This window comes from Ahaetulla prasina, chromosome 7 (genome assembly GCF_028640845.1).
Source record: "Ahaetulla prasina isolate Xishuangbanna chromosome 7, ASM2864084v1, whole genome shotgun sequence".
Lineage (NCBI taxonomy): Eukaryota > Metazoa > Chordata > Lepidosauria > Squamata > Colubridae > Ahaetulla > Ahaetulla prasina.
In genome coordinates this window covers 24,658,881-24,683,654 of record NC_080545.1, presented here as the reverse complement: position 1 = coordinate 24,683,654, position 24,774 = coordinate 24,658,881, and the positions used below count along the sequence as shown (strand labels likewise).

Sequence of the window (24,774 nt, the reverse complement as noted above, 5' to 3'; positions counted from 1 at the left end):
CACTATGAACTTAAAGATAGATGTTACCTCTTTATAACATTAAATAGAAAATTAAACTTCTGAAAGATCTTTCTAGTTTTAATGGTTAAGATTTTATCAAATAAAGCCGGAGGACATACAAAAGTAGTTTGTTTATTTATTTGTTAGGTTTATATACCACTTTTTGTTTTTGCCAGATTAGTTAAATATCTGATTTTTTTTAAAAAAAGCATATTTATTATTTATAATTAAGTATTGGGAGATCCAACGGTAGTCATTTATTAAAAAGTAGATTGGTTTAGCCATTTAAAACCTAAAGCAGCTTTTTCTACTCAACAGTAGCCAGGTGTTGATCCACAATTTCTGTTGTATGATGGGTGTTTGTAGTGTGCAACACTTGGGAAGTTGAAGCTATTTGTACAAAAAATAGAAATAATTTCTCCTGCCCCATCTAGCAGAGGAATCTATGAAACTTTTATTAGTTACTTGGGTTTCTGCAATTAATTGCTTCTATAAATAGTTTATTTTCACCCTCTTCTGCTTTAAATTAGTATTACATTTTTGCATGTATTTGTCAGCTTTTAACCCTGTATTTAAAGTCCTGCATTTTCTTATTATGTGTGAACACAGTAATATCTACCATACATGTATTAGTTTAAAAAAGCTACAGTTATTAAGTTACCTCAACCATATTTTTGTCATTAGTTACTTATGTTGTTGGAATAGCTTGCGAGCTATTCAGCAGCTTTGCAATATTCATAAGCTGTGGCACATTAGCCATAATAAAATCATGGAGGAAAGCACACATCAGTGTTTTCATTATTCAACAATTGTCAGCACTCCAGGTCTGATTCTTTGTTTATTATGTTGTGTTGTTGTTTTTTATCAGAAAGCTCTGCTTTTTCCTTTGCATTAAATAGAGTCCCCAGAAGCTGAAAAGTACCTGCTTTTTTTCTGCTCCCTTTTTATGTGTTTAATCACTTTTCTGCAAATTTCTCTGTTTCCCAATTTAAATAATTGATAGCCAAGTATAGATTGGACTACCTTAGACATGTTTAAAAGGTTAAGTGGATTTCATTTAATTTAGTAGGGCTTTTAATTAAAGATTAATAATATTTTATTATTTCTGGCAAGCAAGATAATACTTCTCCATGTGCCAGATTTGTTCACATTATCTGTCCAGTTCCAAAGTCCCCAATTCTGGGTCCTTCCAAGTAATTTACATTGCAATCGTCAAAAAAGCAACTGGAATAGTCTTCATCTTTTTGTCAGCCTTCGTCTTAACAGCACATGTGCCTCTCCATTGATTGATTGATTGATTGATTGATTATTAGGCCATGAGTTTGACACCCCTGAGCTAGATGATGGAGAGATTAAAAGAGTAGTTTTTCAACCTGCATCCTCTAGCTCAGCCTAGTTTTATGTACTAGTATAAAACTACGCCAACTATATCAGTGGTAGGTTTCAAATTTTTTTACTACTGGTTCTGTGGGTATGACTTGGTGGGTGTGGCATGGCTTGGTGGGCGTGGCAAAATCCCCATTTCCTCCCAATCAGCTGGGACTTGGGAGGCAGACAATAGATGGGGGCGGAGTCAGTCAAAATTTTTAGTACCGGTTCTCCGAACTATTCAAAATTTCCACTACTGGTTCTCCAGAACTGGTCAGAACCTGCTGAAACCCACCTCATAATGTTATCAATCAACATTTATTGTTCTAAAGTATAAACCATTTGTGGTGTTTAGTTTAAAAAAAAAAAGAACAGAAGCCTTTATATAAGATAATCCCTAGTGGAAAATAGGATCAATTTTTACATGATTATTTTATCATCCAAAGTAAATTCTATCTTGCTCTCAATCTAGGTAATGTATTGTAGAAAAAAGTTTTGCCACCAATTCTCTAGAATTTTAGGAAAGGTTTCAAGGCACTTCTTTTTACATTGACCTTTTTATTATACAGATAGTCCCTGACTTACAACCATTTGTTTAGTTACAACAGTCCCGAAAAAAGTTGACACAACCATTTTTCACACTTGCAACCATTGCAGCATCCCCATGGTCACGTGATTAAAATTTGATTGATTGGCAGCTGGCATGTATTTATGACTGTTGCAGTGTCCCAGGGGCATATGCTTCCCTTTTGCAACTTTCTGACAAGCAAAGGGGCGTGCATAAGAGCACCAGCGTGCCTACCGTTCCTGTCCTAATGTTCCCTTTGGTTGTATTCACTTTGTGTGGTTATTTCATGCTTATATTTATATATATTGTTGTGTTTGACAAAATAAATAAATAAAAAAAATAAAAATAAAAAAAATAAAATAAAGTCAATGGGGAAGCCAGATTCACTTAACAACCATGTTACTAACTTTAACAACTACAGTGACTCACTTAACGATTGTGGCAAAATTCAGTTAGCAACTGTTTTGTTTAGCAATGAAAATTTTGGGCTCAAGTTTGGTTGCAAGTTGAGGACTACCTGAATTCCAATTTAGTGTTCATATTTAAAGATAGATTTGTATTTTCTATACTGTCCTGATATCTTCCAACTGAAATATTCATAATATGGCATGCCTTTACATGTTAAGTTGCTATTATACGATATTACAATTAGACTATGTAATTCAGTTTAGTTCATGTTTAATTGCCTTTTCATTTTAGCTACCTTGTCATGCCATTTATGGGAACAGACTTAAGTAAAATAATGAAGCATGAGAAACTAACTGAAGATAGGATCCAGTTCCTTGTTTACCAGATGTTAAAGGGCCTAAAGGTTAGATCTTTCTCTTATAATTAATTGCCTCTTGGTTTTTGTCATCATTTTCTTGAGACAGAATAGCCTTTCTTATGGTAAGTAGTAGTTAAGGCATCATGCTAGAAACCAGGAGGTAGTGAGTTCTAGTCCTGCCTTACGCACAATGCTAGCCAGGTAACTTTGGACCTGTTATTTTCAGCCCTGGGAAAGCGGCAATGGCAAACCACTTCAGAAAATGGCAGACCACTTCTTCCCAGCCCTGGGAAAGTGGCAATGGCAAACCACTTCTTGCCACAAGAAAACCACAAGGACGTGTCAAGGCAGCCTCTGATAATCAGACACATGCAAGTTTCTAATCCACTTCATGTGATTCAGTATGGTGTAAAATTACATATTCGTTTTACAGATGGAATTTAAAATTAAAATGTAGTTTTATACATCCTTACTTTGAAGGAATTTTGATTTTTATGTTACATTTAAATTGGTGAACCTTTCTCTTCATCAGGGTTTGGATTTTAAATCCTTTTAGGTTTATAAACATTGATTATTTGCACAAAACCTTCTAGCTTCTCTATTAGTTCTAAATTTAATTAATTTGAAGGTAAGTATGAAGATTCTGTTTAATTCATTTACTTATGAACCTTATTTGTACTGTGTAGAAAATGAGGAATCCTGGCAAATAAAAATAAATTGCCTCATGATTTGTCTGAAGCTGGGGTTACAGTTTTGGTCCTAAAATACCCAAGTTCTATAAGCCTCCTTTGAAACATGCTATAGAATTGTTTTGAAGTTCCTGACTTATTTGGAAGCAATCAGTTACTCTTCTAGATTCGGACTTTATAGTAAATTATCTCTCCCTTTACTTGCTGAAGGAAGGAGAAAGGAAGGGAAGAATAGAGTATGGATAGAGATGATGGATATGGATAAAGTAGAGTAGAATAAAGTGGAGAGTGGAATGGAATTTTGTGGTCAGGTTTAGACCTTGGCACTGTTGAATTTACTGCAAACCAAGCCAGGAAAACAACAATGGCCTTTGATTACCTTAGGCCTCATGTAGTGCTCTGGTTCTTTTAAGCCAGAAAGCCATCTCAGTTGCAATGTGCAATCTGGCCCAGGTGCAGGGAGGGAAAAGCCATAAATATTGTACCTAGTGTTTGCTGAGAAGCAACACCTGGCTGTTTTTCATGTTTGTTTAAACTGCCTGTTATGGCAACAAGAAATGACAACTACCTTTCTGAAAAAGAAATGGGCATTTGATGTTGTAGTACTGTCACAGAGGATTACGAATGGTTTCATATATTTATTTGATTGATTTCCTACCTTTCCTTTACAAGTTTGAGGATACCGATAGAGAGCTTTTATCCTCCCATAACAACAACCCTGTGAGATATATTGAATTGCAAGAGTGATTCTAAATCACCCGCTGAGCTTTCATGGCTCAGGCGGATCTTGAATCTCTGCCTTTCCAGTCCCTAGTCCATCACATTCATCACTACATTACAGAATCTCCAACAGAATTCATTGCTTTTCCCTGCTCCTTGTTAGTTTCTTAGGAAGCTTTGCTTACCTAAGAATATTTCTGTAACAATCCTTTCTTACTTGTAGGACTAGTAATTCATTTCTTCTACACAAAATATACTGTGAATACATTGTGCAAATGTAAGGGCTCATGCTAAGATTTCAAAAAAAAAAAATTTCCTGCTAATATAGTAGAAAGAAGATTAAAATGGCTGAAGACTCTAGTTTGGGAATCCCATAGTGATGGCAATGCCATTGTTGAAAGGAAACAAGGACAGAAATAGAACCCAAGTAGAGCTATGGTGTACAAAAGCACCATCCAAGCTGTTTTGCAAATTTGTTTTATCTGGAAGTGTAGTGCTTGCAGAGAAGAAAGGCAGACAATTGGTCTTGAGCCAGAGTTCAAAAGCCTGGTTTTCTACATATATAGGTAAGGTGAAGTGTTGGTCTGCAGCAAAGAAATAATCCTCCAGTTAATAGTGCTTGGCTTGATAGAAGATTTCTGAATTTTCCATTCATATGTTTCTCAATCTAGATATCTGGTTTCTGATAACTGAAACAAATATTGATTTCTAGGTTTCTTGGATTGCAACTTCCATGAAACACAGCTAAAGTACATGAAGTAGGGTCTTTTTGAATTGAAAGACAAATTTTAATTTCAAAACCTTGTCATGGACACTGACAAAATGGCTGCTTCTTGTGAACTCTTGCCCATTTACATAACAAATATTAACAGTGGGGGCATTCAGGTCACAAAATGGCATTTATGAGAAAGCAGACAGATGAGGCTGTTCTGTTTCTCATATTCTAATCTTGCAAGATGCTCATTATTGCCTCAGATTACCTTTATCCTTTAACAGATGGGTATTCATGCAAAGTGCACCATTGAAGACATCAAAAGTTTTTTATTCTTAAGAACTATAAAGAGGTTTTGTGGGGACCAGAGGCATATCTGTAAATATAGACAAAATTACAGCCTGATCTAACCCTAACCCTAACCAAAAAAAAAGGAGTCAGATCATGATGAAGATGACTACTTGCATCACAGTGGTTCCCTATGGATTGTTTTTGCCATTGCCTTGCAAAGCTTTGGAAGAACAACAAAAACATTTCATCAATAGCAAATGAGTAAAATGTTTTTTGTTTCTTTCCACAGTATATCCATTCATCCGGCATAATTCATAGAGTAAGTAAAACTCTTCAAGCTTTCCTTTTTTATAGGTTTAGATATTTTTGTAGCAAGATTCTCTTCAATCACATATCCATATATAATGCTTGGAGTTTTTATACTGAAATTTTATAATGAAATATACAAAGAAAGATAACGTTTATTGTCCACTTTCAAATATTGTTACCTACAAGGCTTCTTTGAAAAAGTCTTTGCTGTTTTAATGAGAACTTGATAATTTATTCCTTGGGTTCTTTGATGTACTGTTTGCAAAGTCACATCTTAAATGCAAATTAAACTCTATGCTACAGGAAATACTACAATAACTATTTCCAATTCAGTAGAAACGCAATGAATAGTACAGGTTTGCTTTGTGATTGATTAAAAGGAGATCAGGATTTTGCATGCTTGTAATATTTTCATTTTGCTCAGTGGAAATGTTATAGTGATATACATGCACACACCTGTTTGACTTTGGATTTTTCTTTTAATATTTTGCTTGCTCCCTTGGCTTCTGTAATTGTTCAGTCACTGCCAGAGAAGCTTCTGATCCCTTGAGTATCAGTCCCTATGTTCATATTAGGCAACACATCAGCTCATTTGCATTCTGGGCCATTGTTTGTCTTGAACAACTAAAAAAAAATGCTTGCCTTTGAAATAAATACTTCCAATTGCAAATGAATTTAATTTTAGATTTCTTGTTTTAAACATCTTTATAGGATTTAAAACCTGGAAATCTAGCAGTTAATGAAGACTGCGAGTTGAAGGTAAGAAACTGAATGTTCTAGTGGCTTTTTTAGACGTAAATACTGGGGAATCTGGAATTATGTCAGATAAACTAACACAAAAAGCATTTTAAAAATGAGAACAGGTTGCAGTCTGTAGCACTATTGCATGAAATAATAGACTGTTAATGTCTGTGTGCCTGGATTAGCTGCATATATCCTGACTAAAGCTAGACTCTGTAACATTGCACACTATGTAAGGATGATTGCTTGTAAAAGAAGTATGTTAACATTTTCCAAAAGCTTTGAAGAACAACAAAAACATTTCATCAATAGCAAATGAGTAAAATGTTTTTTGTTTCTTTCCACAGTATATCCATTCATCCGGCATAATTCATAGAGTAAGTAAAACTCTTCAAGCTTTCCTTTTTTATAGGTTTAGATATTTTTGTAGCAAGATTCTCTTCAATCACATATCCATATATAATGCTTGGAGTTTTTATACTGAAATTTTATAATGAAATATACAAAGAAAGATAACGTTTATTGTCCACTTTCAAATATTGTTACCTACAAGGCTTCTTTGAAAAAGTCTTTGCTGTTTTAATGAGAACTTGATAATTTATTCCTTGGGTTCTTTGATGTACTGTTTGCAAAGTCACATCTTAAATGCAAATTAAACTCTATGCTACAGGAAATACTACAATAACTATTTCCAATTCAGTAGAAACGCAATGAATAGTACAGGTTTGCTTTGTGATTGATTAAAAGGAGATCAGGATTTTGCATGCTTGTAATATTTTCATTTTGCTCAGTGGAAATGTTATAGTGATATACATGCACACACCTGTTTGACTTTGGATTTTTCTTTTAATATTTTGCTTGCTCCCTTGGCTTCTGTAATTGTTCAGTCACTGCCAGAGAAGCTTCTGATCCCTTGAGTATCAGTCCCTATGTTCATATTAGGCAACACATCAGCTCATTTGCATTCTGGGCCATTGTTTGTCTTGAACAACTAAAAAAAAATGCTTGCCTTTGAAATAAATACTTCCAATTGCAAATGAATTTAATTTTAGATTTCTTGTTTTAAACATCTTTATAGGATTTAAAACCTGGAAATCTAGCAGTTAATGAAGACTGCGAGTTGAAGGTAAGAAACTGAATGTTCTAGTGGCTTTTTTAGACGTAAATACTGGGGAATCTGGAATTATGTCAGATAAACTAACACAAAAAGCATTTTAAAAATGAGAACAGGTTGCAGTCTGTAGCACTATTGCATGAAATAATAGACTGTTAATGTCTGTGTGCCTGGATTAGCTGCATATATCCTGACTAAAGCTAGACTCTGTAACATTGCACACTATGTGAGGATGATTGCTTGTAAAAGAAGTATGTTAACATTTTTCCAAAAGCTTTGAGCTTGAATGTTTTCATCCCATTGTTTGTAAGAAGACAGCAGAATCAAGTGTTTGTCTTTTACGAAAGACCATTTGTCTTTTTCAAAAGGTATCTTTAATTAAGCTGTGGAAACTAAGATACAAGCTGTAAACATAGCATGCAGTCCTAGATTGGGGTAATGTGAATAAAATGCTGAGTAGACACTCTAGGGCTTTTCACTTTTTAAGCTTTCATTTAGACAATTGAGCATCTTAATAAAGGCTCTGTTGATGGGGTTCATATAAAAAGCTTCAAAAATTAAATTATTTTTGACTTACTATTGTTAGTATGGATTGGCTGAAGCTATAAGCAGTTCAGTATGATCTTCAATTTGGTTCTATGTTACATAGCTGGTTATTGAGTTCAGGATTTGTATGAATTCATGGCAAACACAATATTTCTAACAAGCAATAATCCCTAGGACAGCACATTAAGGCAACATAAATTGCTTAAGTTTTGTTAGAGCATCATAGGTGTGTTTAAACAGATACACTGTTTTTTAAAAAATATTCCAATTGAAAAAGAGGAATTAAACAGAGGGTTAGATGTAGAGTATTTTCATGGAAATCTTGTAGCAAAATCCTCTGAAAGTATGCAAAGCTTCTTACCTGCCAACTGTTAAATTGCAACTTTAATATAAGAAAGCAATTACAGGTAGTCTACAATTTATGGCCAGTTATTTAATGATTGCTCAGTTATTACAGCTTTGAAATGGGTGCTTTAGAGATCACAAAGTGCTTCCTGCTATAATAGAATGTCACGTTGCTATCGCATGACTGCATTTTGAGCACTTGGCAACTTGTTCACGTTTACAACCAGTTGTCAAATGTCCTGAAAATTACAATTTTCTCTGCCATCTCCTCCAGTGTTGGGAAGCACCCAGCATGGGAGGGAGGCAGATCAAGTTCAGAGCTAGCCTAGAATCACTGCCTGACTGCAAAAGGGCTAAGGTCATTCCCAAGAGTAGGCTGCTAGACTGAGGAGATTCCTATATTATAGACCCGTGATGGTGAACTTATGGCACGTGTGCTACAGGTGGTACATGTAGCCATATCAGTGGGCACATGAGCTCAGCTCTGGCGCACATGGGCATGCTAGCCAGCCGATTTTCGGGCCTTCTGAGCCCTCCAGAAGTAGGGAAGCAGGTTGTTTCCTGCCTCCGGAGGGCCTGGGGGTGGGTGGGGAAGGCCTGTTTTTCTCTCTCACCTGGCTCCAGAGCCTCTCTATGAGTCCGGGGAGGGCAAAAACGGCCTTCCCCACCCCTTCGGAGGCCCTCCGGAGGGCAAAAATGGCCTTCTCCACCCCTTTGGAGGCCTTCCGGAGCCCAGAAATGGCCCGTTTCCCGCCTTCCAGTTGGACAGAAGTGACTTTTTTGCTGTCCCCAGCCTCCGGAGCCTCTCGAGGGGGGGTGGCCGTTTTCGCCCTTCCCAGACTCATAGAGAGGCTTTGGAGCCAGGTGAGAGAGACCTACCAGGCCATCACGTGCCAGTAGCTGGGGGAGGAGTGGGGGGGTTGCAGGGGCGGGGTGCATAGAATTATGGGTGTGGGCATGCATGCACGTGATCCCTGACACCCCCCCCTCTTGGCATGCAATGTCAAAAAGGTTAGCCATCACTGTTATAGACAGAACCTAAAAAGTAGTTAACTCAAACTCTGCATGTGTGTGTGTTTGGTTGTTTGCCTAACACACAGAAAGTCAGTAAGCATTCTGGTAATCGTTCTCCTTGACTTGGGCCCTCTCCACCACGCCCTGGAAGCCCAAACCCCAGCAGTCTGCTTAACAACCCACAGCTGCAAGTGAGAGAGCCAGGATTGCAGTCAGTGAACAAAGTAGTCACATGCTATCACAAGCAACAAGATTTAACGTCCAGTTATAGTTATAAGTGGATGATTACCTGTAAGTGCTTTATTTCATTTTTTCACTTTTAAAATCATAACAATTTAATTTTAAAAAATTGCATTGAGTTGGATCCACATATTGGTACATGCAGTAATTAGTAATGAGATTGATTTTCAAATTGTATTTCCATCCACTTTGGGCATAGTAACTCTGAACCCTATGTAATGCTTGGAGCCAGAGGTCTTTGACACTTTGGAGTAGCTGATAATAGTGGAAGAAAATTCTTTTCTGACAGCTACATTGTCATGGCCTAAAGTAAGCTCAAAGCTTTCTCAGTAGCTGTGAATATAAATAATAAGCCAAATTCATGTTGTTTCATTTTTCTGCCTTTATGATTATATAATGTAAAAAATAATTCCTGTGAACTGGATTTCCACTTACTACTGTCAGGAAAAATACAATATGTCAAACTTGTGTTTATGCTGTTTGCATAAATTGCATGTAATGAATATGCCTTTGAGATTCTTATCCTTCACTTGCAAAAATGATATTTAATATGAACAAGGCTACAAAATCCAAATAATAATTTGCATTCCTCTAAAATAAGGGTATTATTTCTTTGCAATCAATTATTTGGATAATGTAAATTGAGTGGAGGTAATGAGAAAATACATGGATATGAGAAATAAGTATTTTAGCAATGCGACAGAAATTTAATGTAGCCAGTTAGGCATCTCTTTTAACTATTTTCAAGGGAATAGTTTATGTTTTTAGGGAAATGTTTAGGGATATTTTCTAACGTGAACAATTCAAGGCTTTTATAACAATTCTAGAAATGAAAATTGATTATATTTTGTTCCTCTAAAACAGATTTTAGATTTTGGGCTGGCAAGACATACAGATAGTGAGATGACTGGCTATGTGGTTACTAGGTGGTATCGAGCCCCAGAAGTTATACTTAATTGGATGCATTATACACAAACAGGTAATTTTTGTATTTGCTAGAAACTGGTTTTCTGCACTGGAGTTTCTCTAACCACTGATTATATAATTTCATCACTTCTATTGCAAAAGAGTAGCAGCTTTACCAAAACTACCTTGTGATCTCTTTGCAGACCAACCAAAAAACTCAGTTTTTTTATTTGCAGAGACATTGAATAAAATTGCAAAGAATTGAACAACAGATAGTGTAGCTGTTCGCATATTAATTTCTATAACATTTCTAGATGAAACATCTTAGTTCTAATCATTGCAGGATTTTTTTTTAAATAATAGTCCACTGATTCATAGAATTCACTGAGTTTTATGAGCAGATAATATGGAAATGATACTATATCATGCTGAGCTCCTTACATGAAAATTTAAAATGTAATAAAGAGCTGGCACAACAGACAACTTTGATTTGGATTATATCTAGCTGCTTCATCAATGCTAAAGAACAGAAACTTTGAAACAAAGAAGACAATCAACGTTCTAAAAAAGCATTCATTGAACTGTAGAAATTGCAGAAATAGAACAGACATTTCAGTTACAAATCACAAAACACTGATTTTGTGTTGTTACTTTTTTAAAGGTTTTGTTGTCAATTGATGAGTTGAATTCAGATGCTGCTCACACCAATTTAATGGGTGCATTTTCTGTATTTCAGTGGATATCTGGTCGGTGGGGTGTATAATGGCTGAGATGGTAACAGGAAGGCCCCTTTTCAAGGGCAATGATCGTATCCTTTCTTGATGAAAGCTTCACATTATGTTGGAGAAATATTAAAAAATTCAGGTATCAAAGTAAGTCACTTCGTAATCACTTCAAGTGAAAAATGATCAGTTGAGCTATATACTTGCAAACATCAAGCCAGCTTTGGAGGTCTATAGCTTTGCTAGAAAGTTGCAAGATTAATAGTTTGTCACAGCTCATAGCAATAGCATTTAGGCTTATATACCACCCCATAGCAGTTTACAGCACTCTCTGGGCAGTTTACAATGAAGAAGCATTATTTGCATATTGCACCTAACAATCTGAGTCCTAATTTTACTGATCTTGGAAATGTGGAAGGGTCTAGCCATGTCAGGATCAAACTCCAGGCTGTGGGCAGAGTTTGCCTGCAATACTGCATTTTAAGTACTGTTCCACCAGGGCTCTATTTTAATTAAATTAAATATAATTCTTCTTTTGTTTTTTTCCTCTTTCCCTTTCTTTCTGAAATGGCAGTCGAGTAGCCCCAATATCATTTCAAATTTTAATTTCATATCTTCAATCATTACTGTACATTAATAACCAATTCATGTATCATTTTACCCCCCCTATCCCCCCTCCTCCCCCCCCCCGGACTTCCCAGAGCAAATACCGGGTATTGTGACCAACAATCACAAGCTAAAATATACATAAACTCCCACCCCTCTCTAAAACTTTAAATCCCCTCACAATAAAAATAAAGAGATAAGAAAGAGTAAGAAAAAAGAAAAGAAACAATACCAATACAATCTTCCCTTCACATATTACTTCTTCTTACAGTCCATTTTTAAAATTAGTCCATCTTCTCAAATTCAAATTTTCTCCACTTGTATATCCTTCACATTTCATAAGTCCATTTCTTAAATTACAGTCCATCTTCTCGAGCTCAAATTTTCATCACTTATATATTTCTTCATAATTGTCATAACATTTAATGTCCAATCTTCCAATATCAGTCAAATATCATTACAAATAAAGTCTCTCAGATACGATATTTCCAACTTAACTTCATAACTTTTGCTGTCTATAAACTTATATCCAAAGTGTATCAATTAAAACGAATAATCATTTAAGTTACATCCACAATATAACACTAAACAATTAACATCATTACATCCACAACATTATCTAAATTCATAAATTTTACTTTGCCTGCTTCACAATTAAATAGTATCATCCCATAGGTTTATACCTTACAAATAACAAAACAACGTTTTGGGCTCAATTACAGTCTTAAATTGAGGACTACTTGCAATTTGAACCTTATTGGACACTTCATTCCTGGAGGTTTTTAAAGAACAGACTGGACAATCCTTTGTCTGAAACAGTATAGGATCTCTTGCTTGAGGAGTGGGGACTGGACTAGAAGATCACTGTTAGTTTGGGATATGTTCAGAGCCCACACATCTGATGACATAAAAAAATTGGCAAAGTCATCTCAAGTCACTTTGGCCGTTATTCCAGGTGGGCTTACATCTGTATTGCAGCCCCTAGATGTCAGTTTAAATAAACCTTTCAAGGACCGTGTGCGAAGGATGTGGCATGAATGGATGACATCTGGTCAAGCTCGTCTGACAAAAGTTGGAAATCTGAGAAAGCCAGACATAGAACTAATAGCACAGTGGGTTCGTGATGCATGGGAAGATATTCCAGAGGACATGGTGCAACGTGCCTTCAAGAAATGTGGCATTAGTAATGCTATGGATGGCAGTGAAGACAGCGCATTGTATGAGAGTGACAGCAGTGATGATGACGACTGTGAACTCAGTGATGACGACAACGTATATGCGGATAACATCACAGAAGCTGAAGTAGCTGAAGCTCTGTTTGGACAAACATGATGAAGAGGAGAACTCCAGTTTTGAGGGATTTTAGCTCTCGTTAGCTTGGTTGCTGTTACTTTTAAAGATACTGTATTTTTGATACCATATTCTTTTTGGGGACCCCCTTTTGCACTTTTATTGTTTTTCGTTCAAATAAATATTCATGTTATTTTACTTGGCTCTATCTTTATTTTTTACATTGACCAGTAGCTGCCTCATTTCCCACCCTAGGCTTATACTCGAGTCAATAGTTTTTCCCAGTTTTTTGTGGTAAAATTAGGTACCTCGGCTTATATTCGGGTCGGCTTATACTCGAGTATATACGGTATATCTAGCTGCTTCATCAATGCAAAAGAACAGAAACTTTGAAACAAAGAAGACAATCAACGTTCTAAAAAAGCATTCATTGAACTGTAGAAATTGCAGAAATAGAACAGACATTTCAGTTACAAATCACAAAACACTGATTTTGTGTTGTTACCTTTTTAAAGGTTTTGTTGTCGATTGATGAGTTGAATTCAGATGCTGCTCACACCAATTTAATGGGTGCATTTTCTGTATTTCAGTGGATATCTGGTCGGTGGGGTGTATAATGGCTGAGATGGTAACAGGAAGGCCCCTTTTCAAGGGCAATGATCGTATCCTTTCTTGATGAAAGCTTCACATTATGTTGGAGAAATATTAAAAAATTCAGGTATCAAAGTAAGTCACTTCGTAATCACTTCAAGTGAAAAATGATCAGTTGAGCTATATACTTGCAAACATCAAGCCAGCTTTGGAGGTCTATAGCTTTGCTAGAAAGTTGCAAGATTAATAGTTTGTCACAGCTCATAGCAATAGCATTTAGGCTTATATACCACCCCATAGCACTTTACAGCACTCTCTGGGCAGTTTACAATGAAGAAGCATTATTTGCATATTGCACCTAACAATCTGAGTCCTAATTTTACTGATCTTGGAAATGTGGAAGGGTCTAGCCATGTCAGGATCAAATTCCAGGCTGTGGGCAGAGTTTGCCTGCAATACTGCATTTTAAGTACTGTTCCACCAGGGCTCTATTTTAATTAAATTAAATATAATTCTTCTTTTGTTTTTTTCCTCTCTCCCTTTCTTTCTGAAATGGCAGTCGAGTAGCTCCAATATCATTTCAAATTTTAATTTCATATCTTCAATCATTACTGTACATTAATAACCAATCCATGTATCATTTTACCCCCCTCTCCCCCCTCCCCCCGGACTTCCCAGAGCAAATACCGGGTATTGTGACCAACAATCACAAGCTAAAATATACATAAACTCCCACCCCTCTCTAAAACTTTAAATCCCCTCACAATAAAAATAAAGAGATAAGAAAGAGTAATAAAAAAGAAAAGAAACAATACCAATACAATCTTCCCTTCACATATTACTTCTTACAGTCCATTTTTAAAATTAGTCCATCTTCTCAAATTCAAATTTTCTCCACTTGTATATCCTTCACATTTCATAAGTCCATTTCTTAAATTACAGTCCATCTTCTCGAGCTCAAATTTTCATCACTTATATATTTCTTCAATTGTCATAACATTTAATGTCCAATCTTCCAATATTACTCCATCAGTCAAATATCATTACAAATAAAGTCTCTCAGATACGATATTTCCAACTTAACTTCATAACTTTTGCTGTCTATAAACTTATATCCAAAGTGTATCAATTAAAACGAATAATCATTTAAGTTACATCCACAATATAACACTAAAAAATTAACATCATTACATCCACAACATTATCTAAATTCATAAATTTTACTTTCCCTCCTTCACAATTAAATAGTATCATCCCATAGGTTTATACCTTACAAATAACAAAAATCCTATAATTTATATCCTAAACAAATCAATTCTAGAAATTAACCATAATCATCATATTCACATCTTAAACATTCCTCCCCTCTCCTATTCTATTTTCCATCATCTCCAAACCAGTTAACTTAGCATCTAACAACAAAGGATTCCCACTCTTTAAAACATTAATATAGAAATGTCTTGCTTTCATAACTGTACTAAGAAAATACTTTCTACCTCTAAAATTCACTGACAAACCCATTGGAACTTCCCATCTAAAATATATCTGATGTTTCTTAAACTCATCCACTAAAAAAGCAAATTCTCTTCTCTTTCTTAACATTTTAGGAGGAATTTCCTTCATCATTTTTATATTTTGTCCCAATATTTGAAATTTATTTTTATAAAAGGCTTGCAAGATTTCATACTTAACCTTTTTAGTTGTAAAATAAATAACCACATCCCTCAGTAATCTATTTTGTCTTGCCCACCAAAAATCAACACAATAAATTCTTTCAATATTAATCTCAAAGTCTTCTGGCTCCATACCCTTTATCTGAGCAAAAGCTTGCGTAAAAATCTCTTTTAAATTTTCCTTCCTACTTTCCTTCAACCCCCTCACCCTTATGGCATATTCCATTAATCTATATTGTAATATTACTCTTTCTTCATCTGCCCTATCTACCGTTGCCTGTATATCTTCCATCTTATTATCTAAGTTCCAATTGTTTTGATTCTTTTGAATTTCCTCTATTTTCCTTTGCAACTCTAAATTAACTTTATTAAGTTCTTCCAAACTATCCTCCATCTGAATACAAGACCTTAATATTTGCGAAATTGTATCCTTTACCATTTTCATTTCCCTCTTCTGTTCTTCCACCACTTCCTTAAAATCCAACATCTCTTTCTCTATTTCATCAAATTTTTGATCTATTTCTGAAAAACGAGTCTCTAGAAACTCCTGTAAAAAATTTCTTAATTCTTCTTTGATGTCTTCTTTTAATTTTCGTATCTGAACTGAAGAAATTTCAGAGTTTTTAGTGGCTTTTGGTACTATTTGCTTAAAAGCCATTTTTAAAAATATATAACCTACCCAGTAACAGGGGACAAAAAGGGGTTAAAAAGGAAAAATTCAAAAAACTTTTCTTCTAAATCACTATAATCCCAAAGAAGAAGAAAAAATATAAATCATAAAATTCTCCCATTTCTTCTATTTAGTCAGTATCTTCTTGTATATCTCCTAGTTCCACACTGGCTGTTAATAAGCATTTCCTTAACTTTCATTTCCAATACACAAATTGCCATTTGCTTGCATTCCACAAAACGCCATTTGCTTTCTTCTCTCCTATCTTCGCAACAAATGTATCCTCTATTAGGGACTTGCAGGCTTCTTGCAAACAAATGCTAGAACTCCAGTTTCTGCTCTGTCCGCGTTACAATCCATCACAAATCCATTTCTGCCATGGAGATTGAAGATGCCCTTCGAGTCCGGAGCTTCTTTCAGGCTTTAGGAGCACTCCCCTCAAGCCTCCAGAAACTTTTTTGGGGCTTCTCCAGGGGCTCAACTTCAGCCTGAATGCTCATTTCTCCCTCTTTGCCCGAGGGGGAGATTTTCAAGCCGCCGGACTGCTGATTTGCACTGTCCTGGCGGCTCTACAGACTACGCGGTTAGCGGTCTAAAAAAGACCACCATCAACGAAGCAGAGCCAAACCGGAAGCCTAAATTAAATATAATTAAATGCTGGTTGAAAGTCACATTTTTTGTTCTGACATTTGGCATATAGGATTGCATTTTAGTTTATTTTATATGTGTTGATGCAGCTAACCTTTGAGTTTATCCTTTTCTCTCTTTTTTTTACTGTCATGGACATTTTTAGAGGCTCAAAATGAGTTATGAAGAATCAGTGTTTAAAGACAAACATAGCTTTCTATCTTCAAAATTTGGAAGATGAGATCATTGATACTAGTTTAACAAAGAAAGAAATCTAAATTTTAATGTAGTTATGAAAGCTTTTACAAATTGTTAGCCTGAAATCACTCAATGAAATGACCAAAGGTGTGGTTAAAAAAACAAAAGTGAAGATGACCCATTGTTAATTCCTAGGCAACTGCTGGTAGTTATGAAAAAGTATATGAAGTATATATGTTATATGCTTTGATTTCAACAGTAAAATCAGATTAATTATATCATTTATTAAATAACATGTTGGCTGAATATTTGATTCCTGACTTTGACATTCAGATCTGGACCAGCTTACAGAAATTATGAAAGTTACAGGCACACCAACTCAAGATTTTGTTCAGAAGCTACAAAGCCAAGATGTAAGTTGCTGCTATTGCCAAATTTATATTAGCGGGTTCAGAAATAGATGGTTCTGTGGTACTTAAATGCACTAGTTCTATTTTGAAATTTTCTTTTAACACAGCATAGAAAGCAGCAAACCAAGGAAATATGGTTAGAAACTATTAGAAACTTTTTTTAGTTGGATTTTTTAAAACACTTTTTTATTCACAGTCAACCATACCCCATTAATGTAAATGACTGCTATCTTAAAAGCTATACATCATAGGATATCTTATATGATTCTAATTTTTAAAGAAATATTTCAGGCACCTTGTGTTTAAAACTTTAAATTAATTATTGTGATTCTTTTACCCTTAAGATGTTGCTGAACTTCCCATTTCCATGTGAGGTATACTTGATGTGAGAAATTGTCACATGATCACAAGAAAATGATCTGAAATCAAAGAAAGAGATAGGTGGAAATCCTATCCAATAGAGACTTCTGACATCACTTCTGATAAGAACCATAGCTATATAAATTTAATTAATAAAAATTAAAAATCATATAGACAAAAATAAAAGACAAGAAAGTAAAACTTGATTTCAGTACAAATTGGACTTATATTGTATACAGGTAATCCTTGACTTACGATCACAATTGAGTCCAGAATTTATGTTGTTAAGTGAAACATGTCCAATTTTACAACCTTTTTGTTAAGCAAATCTGGCCTCTCACATGGACTTTGCTTGTTGGAAGCCAACTGTGAAGGTTGCAAATGGCAATCGCATGACCCCCAGGTACCAGTGCCCAAATTTTGATCAAGTGACCATGGGGATGTTCTGATGTTGTAAGTGCAAGGTTCAATTGTAAGTCACTTTTCTAATGCCGTTGTAACTTCAAATATTCACTAAACAAACAGTTGCAAGTTGAGAATCACCTGTACATAGCACTTCCTTTTGTACTGGCCTTATAAGCTTTTCTGAAGTAAGCCAATCAGAAGCTCTAATATCCTTGAAAGACAGGTTATCTGTTTCGGTCCTGTTTGCAGAGAGAAGTTTGAATGTGGGGAACAACAATTTCTGCCCAATTTTAATTCATTTATTATAGCCAGCTCAGAATAAAGTCAGCTCAGAACAGCTGACTTTAGGGATATATGTAGGGATATATAGATATATGTAGGGAATGTGGTGGCTCAGTGGTTAAAAACTCTGAACTTATCAGCTTGTCAACTTGTCAGCTGCAAAACTGACAGCCTGGGTTTGAGATCTGAGAGCCCTGTGAAAGGGTGAGCTCCCGTTACTTCTGTCAAATTAAATTATTAACTAAATTATCTTAAACTCTAGAAATTATTGAAAGTAGGCAAATTGTGTATGAATTAATTTAGGAACTTCAGATCCAAAGTGAACGCTTATGTAATTTGTCTGTGTATTCCATACATGCATTTTCCCCATATATTCACCAGGAATAAAATCCAGTTTGATAGCATCCATTTTTTTTTCTTCATTTCATTTCCTGAATTAATAAACAATATCCAGTAATCTTTGTGTCTATTCATTTTAAGGCGAAAAATTATATCAAAAGCCTTCCACAAGTACAGAAAAAAGATTTTGCTGCCGTTTTGAAAAATGCAAACCCTTCAGGTAAGTTAAATATTGATGGATGTAGTATACTAGAAAATTATGTGATATCAGGATAGTAACCAGGCTGACTTATCTTCTATCCTCTTACATAAAAAAATTGTCAAGATTTTTTTTTGTGCCCTGTGAAAATTTCATTGTAGAATTATTTTCTGAATAATTTCTTCATAATTAAACCTCCTTTCTAATTTGTTGATCCAGCTGTGAACCTTTTGGAAAAGATGCTGGTATTAGACCCAGAGAAGAGAATAACAGCAAGTGAAGCCTTGGCACATTCTTATTTTGAAACCATTCATGATCCTGACGAGGAAAACAAAGCAGAGAAATATGATGACACTTTTGACAACATGGATCTGCCCCTGGATGAATGGAAGTGTATGTTTGGAATTGTTGTGTTGAATAGCAGTCTTCTAATAGCAATGAGATTGGTGTAGGAAACCTTATCTACATTCTTCAAATAGATTTTTACACATTTTAATTAAAATACAATTCAGGGAACTGAAGAAACTGCTGCATTAAATAAGACACATAAAAATACTTCTTTATCTTTGCTGTTCCATTCTGTCTCTTTGTCCTACAGTATTCCCTCTCTTCCAATTAATTTTTCAAACGCTTAGACAAATGTCTTTTCTATGCTCAGTTCTACAATAGAATTGAATATATCTGGATGGGCAAGAAATGAGAGAATAGGAAGGAGAAATGAAAATAGCTATGAAAGCTGCTGTAAGCAGAAATGGCATGGTATAAATTTAATAGTAATTACTAAAACTGCCCTTATTATGAAAGAAAAATAATATTTGCTGACAGCATTCTGTAAATTTTGCATCATGGGAATTAATTGGGGAGATTTTTTAATGTGTTTTAATCAGACGTGGTCATTAAGATAGCTAAATTCTTTCAGACTCTTACAAGGCTATGTGTGCAAGCAATATACTTCCATGCCATGAAAATCATCAACTACTTTGTGTATCAGGTGGCTTTCAAAGTACCATAGTAAGATCAAACTGGCTCTTTTTCTGAGAAAAAGTAAAGGAAGAGGAGGGGAAACTGCACCATTTTGGTTTTTAGTCATTGGATGCTTAAAATACCTGAAATATATAATTGGAAAAGCTACCATCATCAACAGCTATGTGCAGCTATGCCCTAATTGGACCAATTCAAATTTACAAAATAGAGCCCAGAATTCAAGATGTTATATATAATGAGGTTAATTTATTGCTGCTAGTATTTTAGAATTGAATATAATAAATTGTGTTCTAAAAGTTTGTCTATACTAAATGGGAGACCTCAAGCTGTAAGCTACTGATGACATTAGTTAATACACTTTTTAACACACTTAATGAGATCTCAAGAAAAGATAAACAATTTTAGTGAACAAATGTGACATGCTTGCCTGCACCAAGCTCCAGATCACTTTCCTCCTTCTCCCAAATCTGGATTACTGCACCGTCTTAGTAAATTTTAATTTTTTTAAAAAAATTCTAGATCTAACATGAATATTTTTGTGTTTCTTTAACTTTTCCAGGTATCACATATAAAGAAGTTGTAAACTTTAAGCCATTGCAATTGCCTGAGTCAAAAGAAACGGTAGTATAACCTCAAATTGTGTTTTTGTTTAAAAACTGAGTAAAGAGACTGTAAATCAGGGGTGAAATCCAAAAATTTCCCCTACTGGTTCTGTGGGTGTGGCTTGGTGGGCGTGGCAGGGGAAGGATAGTGCAAAATTTCCATTCCTACCCCACTCCTGGGGGAAGGATACTGCAAAATCCTCATTCCCTCCCCACTCTGGGCCAGCCAGATGTGGCATTTGCCGGTTCTCCAAACTACTCAAAATTTCCGCTACCGGTTCTCCAAAACCTGTTAGAACCTGCTGTATTTCACCCCTGCTGTAAATGTTATATTTATGTAAATGTATATGTATATATGCATATAATTGTATAAATCTTTTATAAATAAATTAGATGTAACCATTTTAATATGAATTTTGAAGCCATTGTGCCCAAAACTTTTTATATCGTAAATTACAGCAGTCCCTCTTAAAAGAACCTTAGCCCTATTATAATAGAAACAAAACTTTTTTCTTTAATATAGATATTCATACGTTTATCATCTCTGTTATGATACTTATCAAGGTATGCTTCAATTACAGGTAGTCCTTAATTTACGACCACAAGTGGGATCAGAATTTCTATTATAAATCATTGTGATTGTAAATTGAATCACATCTGATTTTATGATAATTTTTACAGCCATTAAGTGAATCAATACAATTGTTAAGTGAATCACATGATCAGTAAGCAAATCAGCTTTCCCAATGGACATTTTCCCCCAGAAATTGACAAAAAGGTCACAAATTGGGATCACCTAACGGTAGGATACTGCAACCATGTGAGCAATATGAACCGATTGCCAAGCAGCCCAATTGCGATCACATGACTGCAGGGATGATATGTTAGTCATAAGTGAAAGTACAGATTGTAAGTTGCTTTTTCCAAGGCTGTTGTAACTGAACCATCATTAAATGTTATAAGTTGAGGACTGCCTGTACATACATATTGAGTCCATTGTGCACATTTGTTGAGAACCAGTTATATTTCAAATATTTGCTTGGAAGCTAGTGCCTTTATAAAGGAGATGATATGATTATGTGAATGTTTCATTCTGCCCCATGAGCATCTCTAGAAACAATTCTGCAGTCCCTTCTTTTCCTCCTAATTTATAGATTTCCTAGTATATAAGTTACCAATGTGTTCATAATTTCTGGTACTTTAAAAAAAAATCATTTGAAAAATACAGCAATTTTCTTCACTGTGTGCTCATACTCAATCGGAAAACAATCCATAATGTGCATATTGAACATCAGTTTCATAGAGTTGTGGCTAGCAATATGGACCCTATGAACATGGGAAATTTACAGTCAAGTTCCTGTATCTTACAGTGGCCGAAAGCCCCTCAACCAACTCTTCAAACAGAGATTATCTGAAACATTATAATCTAATTGCCAAACAATTACTGAAAATGTTTATTCTAGAGATCTTTATTTTTCTGCAATAGAACTTTACATACTTAATTTTAAGGGAAAACATTGGGTAGTCAGTTTTATTTAGTCTGTTCTTAAAAGAACTACTGTATTTTTCAGAGTATATGACGCTCCGGCATATAAAACGCACATTAGTTTTTGGGGAGGAAAACGGGTGGGGGGGATTCTGCCTCTGCCTACCAGCATCCACCTTACAGCAAATAGCAAACAGCCTGCTCAGCTTCAGCACATTATTGCAGCCTGATTCAGCACAAGCAGCTGATTGGTGGGTGGATTGGCCTCCCGGAATACTCCCAATCAGCTGTTCCAGGCTGCAGGGATACTCCCAATCAGCTGTTCCATTGCTGCCTCTGTGCCTCACGTTTTTGGCCTCTGTGCTTTGTGTTTTTGGCCTCTGAATGCTCCATTTTAGACCCATTCCAGGCTGTGGAGACAGCACATCGCCGTCTACGTGCGTCGCGTTTTTGGCCTCTGTGTGTCGCATTTTAGGTAAAGTGACCAGATTTCAGCGATGGCAAAGCGTGACACCATTGACTGGGTGGGGGGGGCTGCGCATGCGTGCTGGGTTTCGCCACCTGGCTGAAGAAGGAGGAGCGGCTGCTGCACTCTTTTTGGCTCTTCCAGGCAGGCTCGGCTCTCCTCTCGGCTCTTCCAGGCAGCCTCCGGCAGGCAAAGTCAAGCGGCATCTCTCCTCCGCCCGCTCTCACGAGAGCAGGCAGAGGAGAGACGCCGCTTGACATTTGTAACACCCACTCCCCCGCCGCCGCCTCCTCCTCTGAAGGTGGGACTTTTTCTAAAAAACATTTTAAAAAATCAGGACTTTCTTGAAATGCCGCGGGACATGGGACAAATTATTAAAAACCAGGACTGTCCCGCCAAAAGTGGGATGTCTGGTCACTATAATTTTAGGCCTCTACATACCCCATTTTTGGCCTCTGCACATCGCGTTTTCGGGCGGTTCCAGGCCACAGGGATCGCTGCTGCCGTCAATCCCCGCCTCCTGGAACTGGCCGAAAATGCAATGCGCGGAGGCCAAAAATGCGACGGGCAGAGGAGGCAATGTGCTGTGGCAATCCTCGCAGCCTGGAACAGGTCTAAAACAGCGTGCGGAGGCCGAAAACAGCCAAAGGGTGGGGGCCAGCAGGTGGGAGGGGCTACATTTGGTGTATAAGATGCAGCCAAATTTTCATTCTCTTTGGGGGGGTTAAGTGCGTCTTATACTCTGAAAAATATGGTACATGATAAGTGAAAAAAGATAAGACAGCATAAGAAGTTTTCTTTCAGCATTCTTACTTTGAAATGAAAGCAAGGAATGGACGTATGTGTATACACATGTTCATATGCACTGAGAGTAGATTACATTTTGATTAAGTTGGATTCTCTTGTTCAGTATTTCCTGTTGTGATTGGCACAGGTAAGCCAAGGGTTTAATTTAGTAATATTCCCTAGTCGTGTTGCTTGAAATTTGATAAACTAATTAAAACAGGGACTTTTTTTTACATGCAAAACGTACAATATGTTTGTTTCCTGCCATGTCTGTATGCTGAATTTTATCTAAATTTACTGCTTTCTTTTTGCATATTTGTTTTTCTGTACGGGGTTCTTTCAATGAAAGAAATCTAGAATCCCAAACTCAACCTTCTGTAACTGTAAATATGCTTCTTTAAAAAAACATGTATGAAAAATGGTTAATGATTATTGAAATAATCCATCTCTCTGGTGAAAATAAGCCTTCATAAGATATGACTATTGACTTGGAAATATAGCATGCCATTCCTTTTACTTATCAATTCTGTTGATGCTGAGAAACTCAGGAATAAAAAAACCGTAATTCTTTCCTTTTAAAATTAAATGTAAATACAAGCGTGTTGTAAATTAAATGTATTGTAAATTCTTTGCAATGCTTTGTCTACCTCCAACTTCAATAAATAACAGTAATAATGTTTTTCTTCTCTGTTCTGAACAGTTTTTAGCAAGTTTTTTAAAGGCAAATATTAATTGCAATTAAAATCAGATGAAAACAGCTGCAAGGATACAAAAAAATCACTCTTTTTTTGTTCAATTAATCACAACAACCATGTGATCCCTAGAAAAGAGGCAGCTTCTTCAAATAGTTCCTGTATCTTTTTGCAGTAAAATTCCAAATTGAAGCGCAGTTCTATCAGGTTACCACCAGTAGTTCAAACTGGAAGGCAATATTTTTTTTTTTTTTTTATTTATTTATTTTGTCACAACATTATATATAAGCATAAGCATGAAACTATACAATATATAAGCATATATATAACCATAAGTATGTAATAACTATATGAAATTGTATACAATCAAAGGGAACATTAGGACAGGAACGGTACGCACGTTGGTGCTCTTATGCACGCTAATATCCAATGTTCATTTAGGGAACATCATCTAAATCAGGGGTCTCCAACTTTGGCAACTTTAAGCCTGGAGGACTTAAGCTGGGGAAATCCTCCAGGCTTAAAGTTGCCAAGGTTGGAGACCCATGATCTAAACGGAAGTATCAAGTTGGGATTTTCTGGAGCTCTTGTACTGACATTTAGTGGTTGTCAGGATTTATGCAGCCTAAAATTCTCTCAGATTAGACAGTTACCTGTGTAACCTATTGGAGACACAGAATAAAGGACCTATTGTGACCTATTATGTGACCTGTGACCTGTGTATTTTGTATCCATGTTGCCTGTTTTTAAGAGTGAAGAGACTGGGCAGGCTTTATGTGTTTCTAGTAACTTAACCTTCAGCCTAAAAGTATGGTGTCTGAAGAAAACTTGCTAGGTCCACCTTAATTTTTCTCAAAATAATTTTCATTCCTAAGTGTCCCTTGAAGAGTGAGAGAAGATGATAGATCAAAGACCTCACTTGTTTAGCTTCAGGGAACCATCCAATCTAGTTAACCATTTGCTTAACTCTGGCAAATATTTCCAGCATGGCTTATGGACTTTCTTCCAGTACATCTTCATAAAAGGTACAACTTATTTGTGGAAGCAAATACAAAAG

General features: G+C 35.8%; 1 protein-coding gene across 10 annotated transcripts in view; it reads left to right on the top strand.

The window, feature by feature from the left end:
• The window catches only part of MAPK12 (mitogen-activated protein kinase 12), a 55,468-nt gene that overhangs the window by 11,703 nt on the left and 18,991 nt on the right, over positions 1-24,774 (top strand). For 6 of the 10 annotated variants that reach the window (XM_058190208.1, XM_058190200.1, XM_058190202.1 and 3 more), the window contains exons 4-12: positions 2,636-2,747; positions 5,404-5,433; positions 6,135-6,182; positions 10,288-10,402; positions 13,538-13,609; positions 17,040-17,119; positions 18,644-18,722; positions 18,921-19,094; positions 20,245-20,306. In XM_058190208.1, coding sequence (XP_058046191.1) covers positions 2,636-2,747; positions 5,404-5,433; positions 6,135-6,182; positions 10,288-10,402; positions 13,538-13,609; positions 17,040-17,119; positions 18,644-18,722; positions 18,921-19,094; positions 20,245-20,306 — 772 coding nt within the window. Of the gene's footprint in view, positions 1-2,635; positions 2,748-5,403; positions 5,434-6,134; positions 6,183-6,511; positions 6,542-7,242; positions 7,291-10,287; positions 10,403-11,065; positions 11,138-13,537; positions 13,610-17,039; positions 17,120-18,643; positions 18,723-18,920; positions 19,095-20,244; positions 23,705-24,774 lie in introns of those variants that run through there. The other 4 variants (XM_058190203.1, XM_058190209.1, XM_058190205.1 and 1 more) reach the window with 4 other exon arrangements.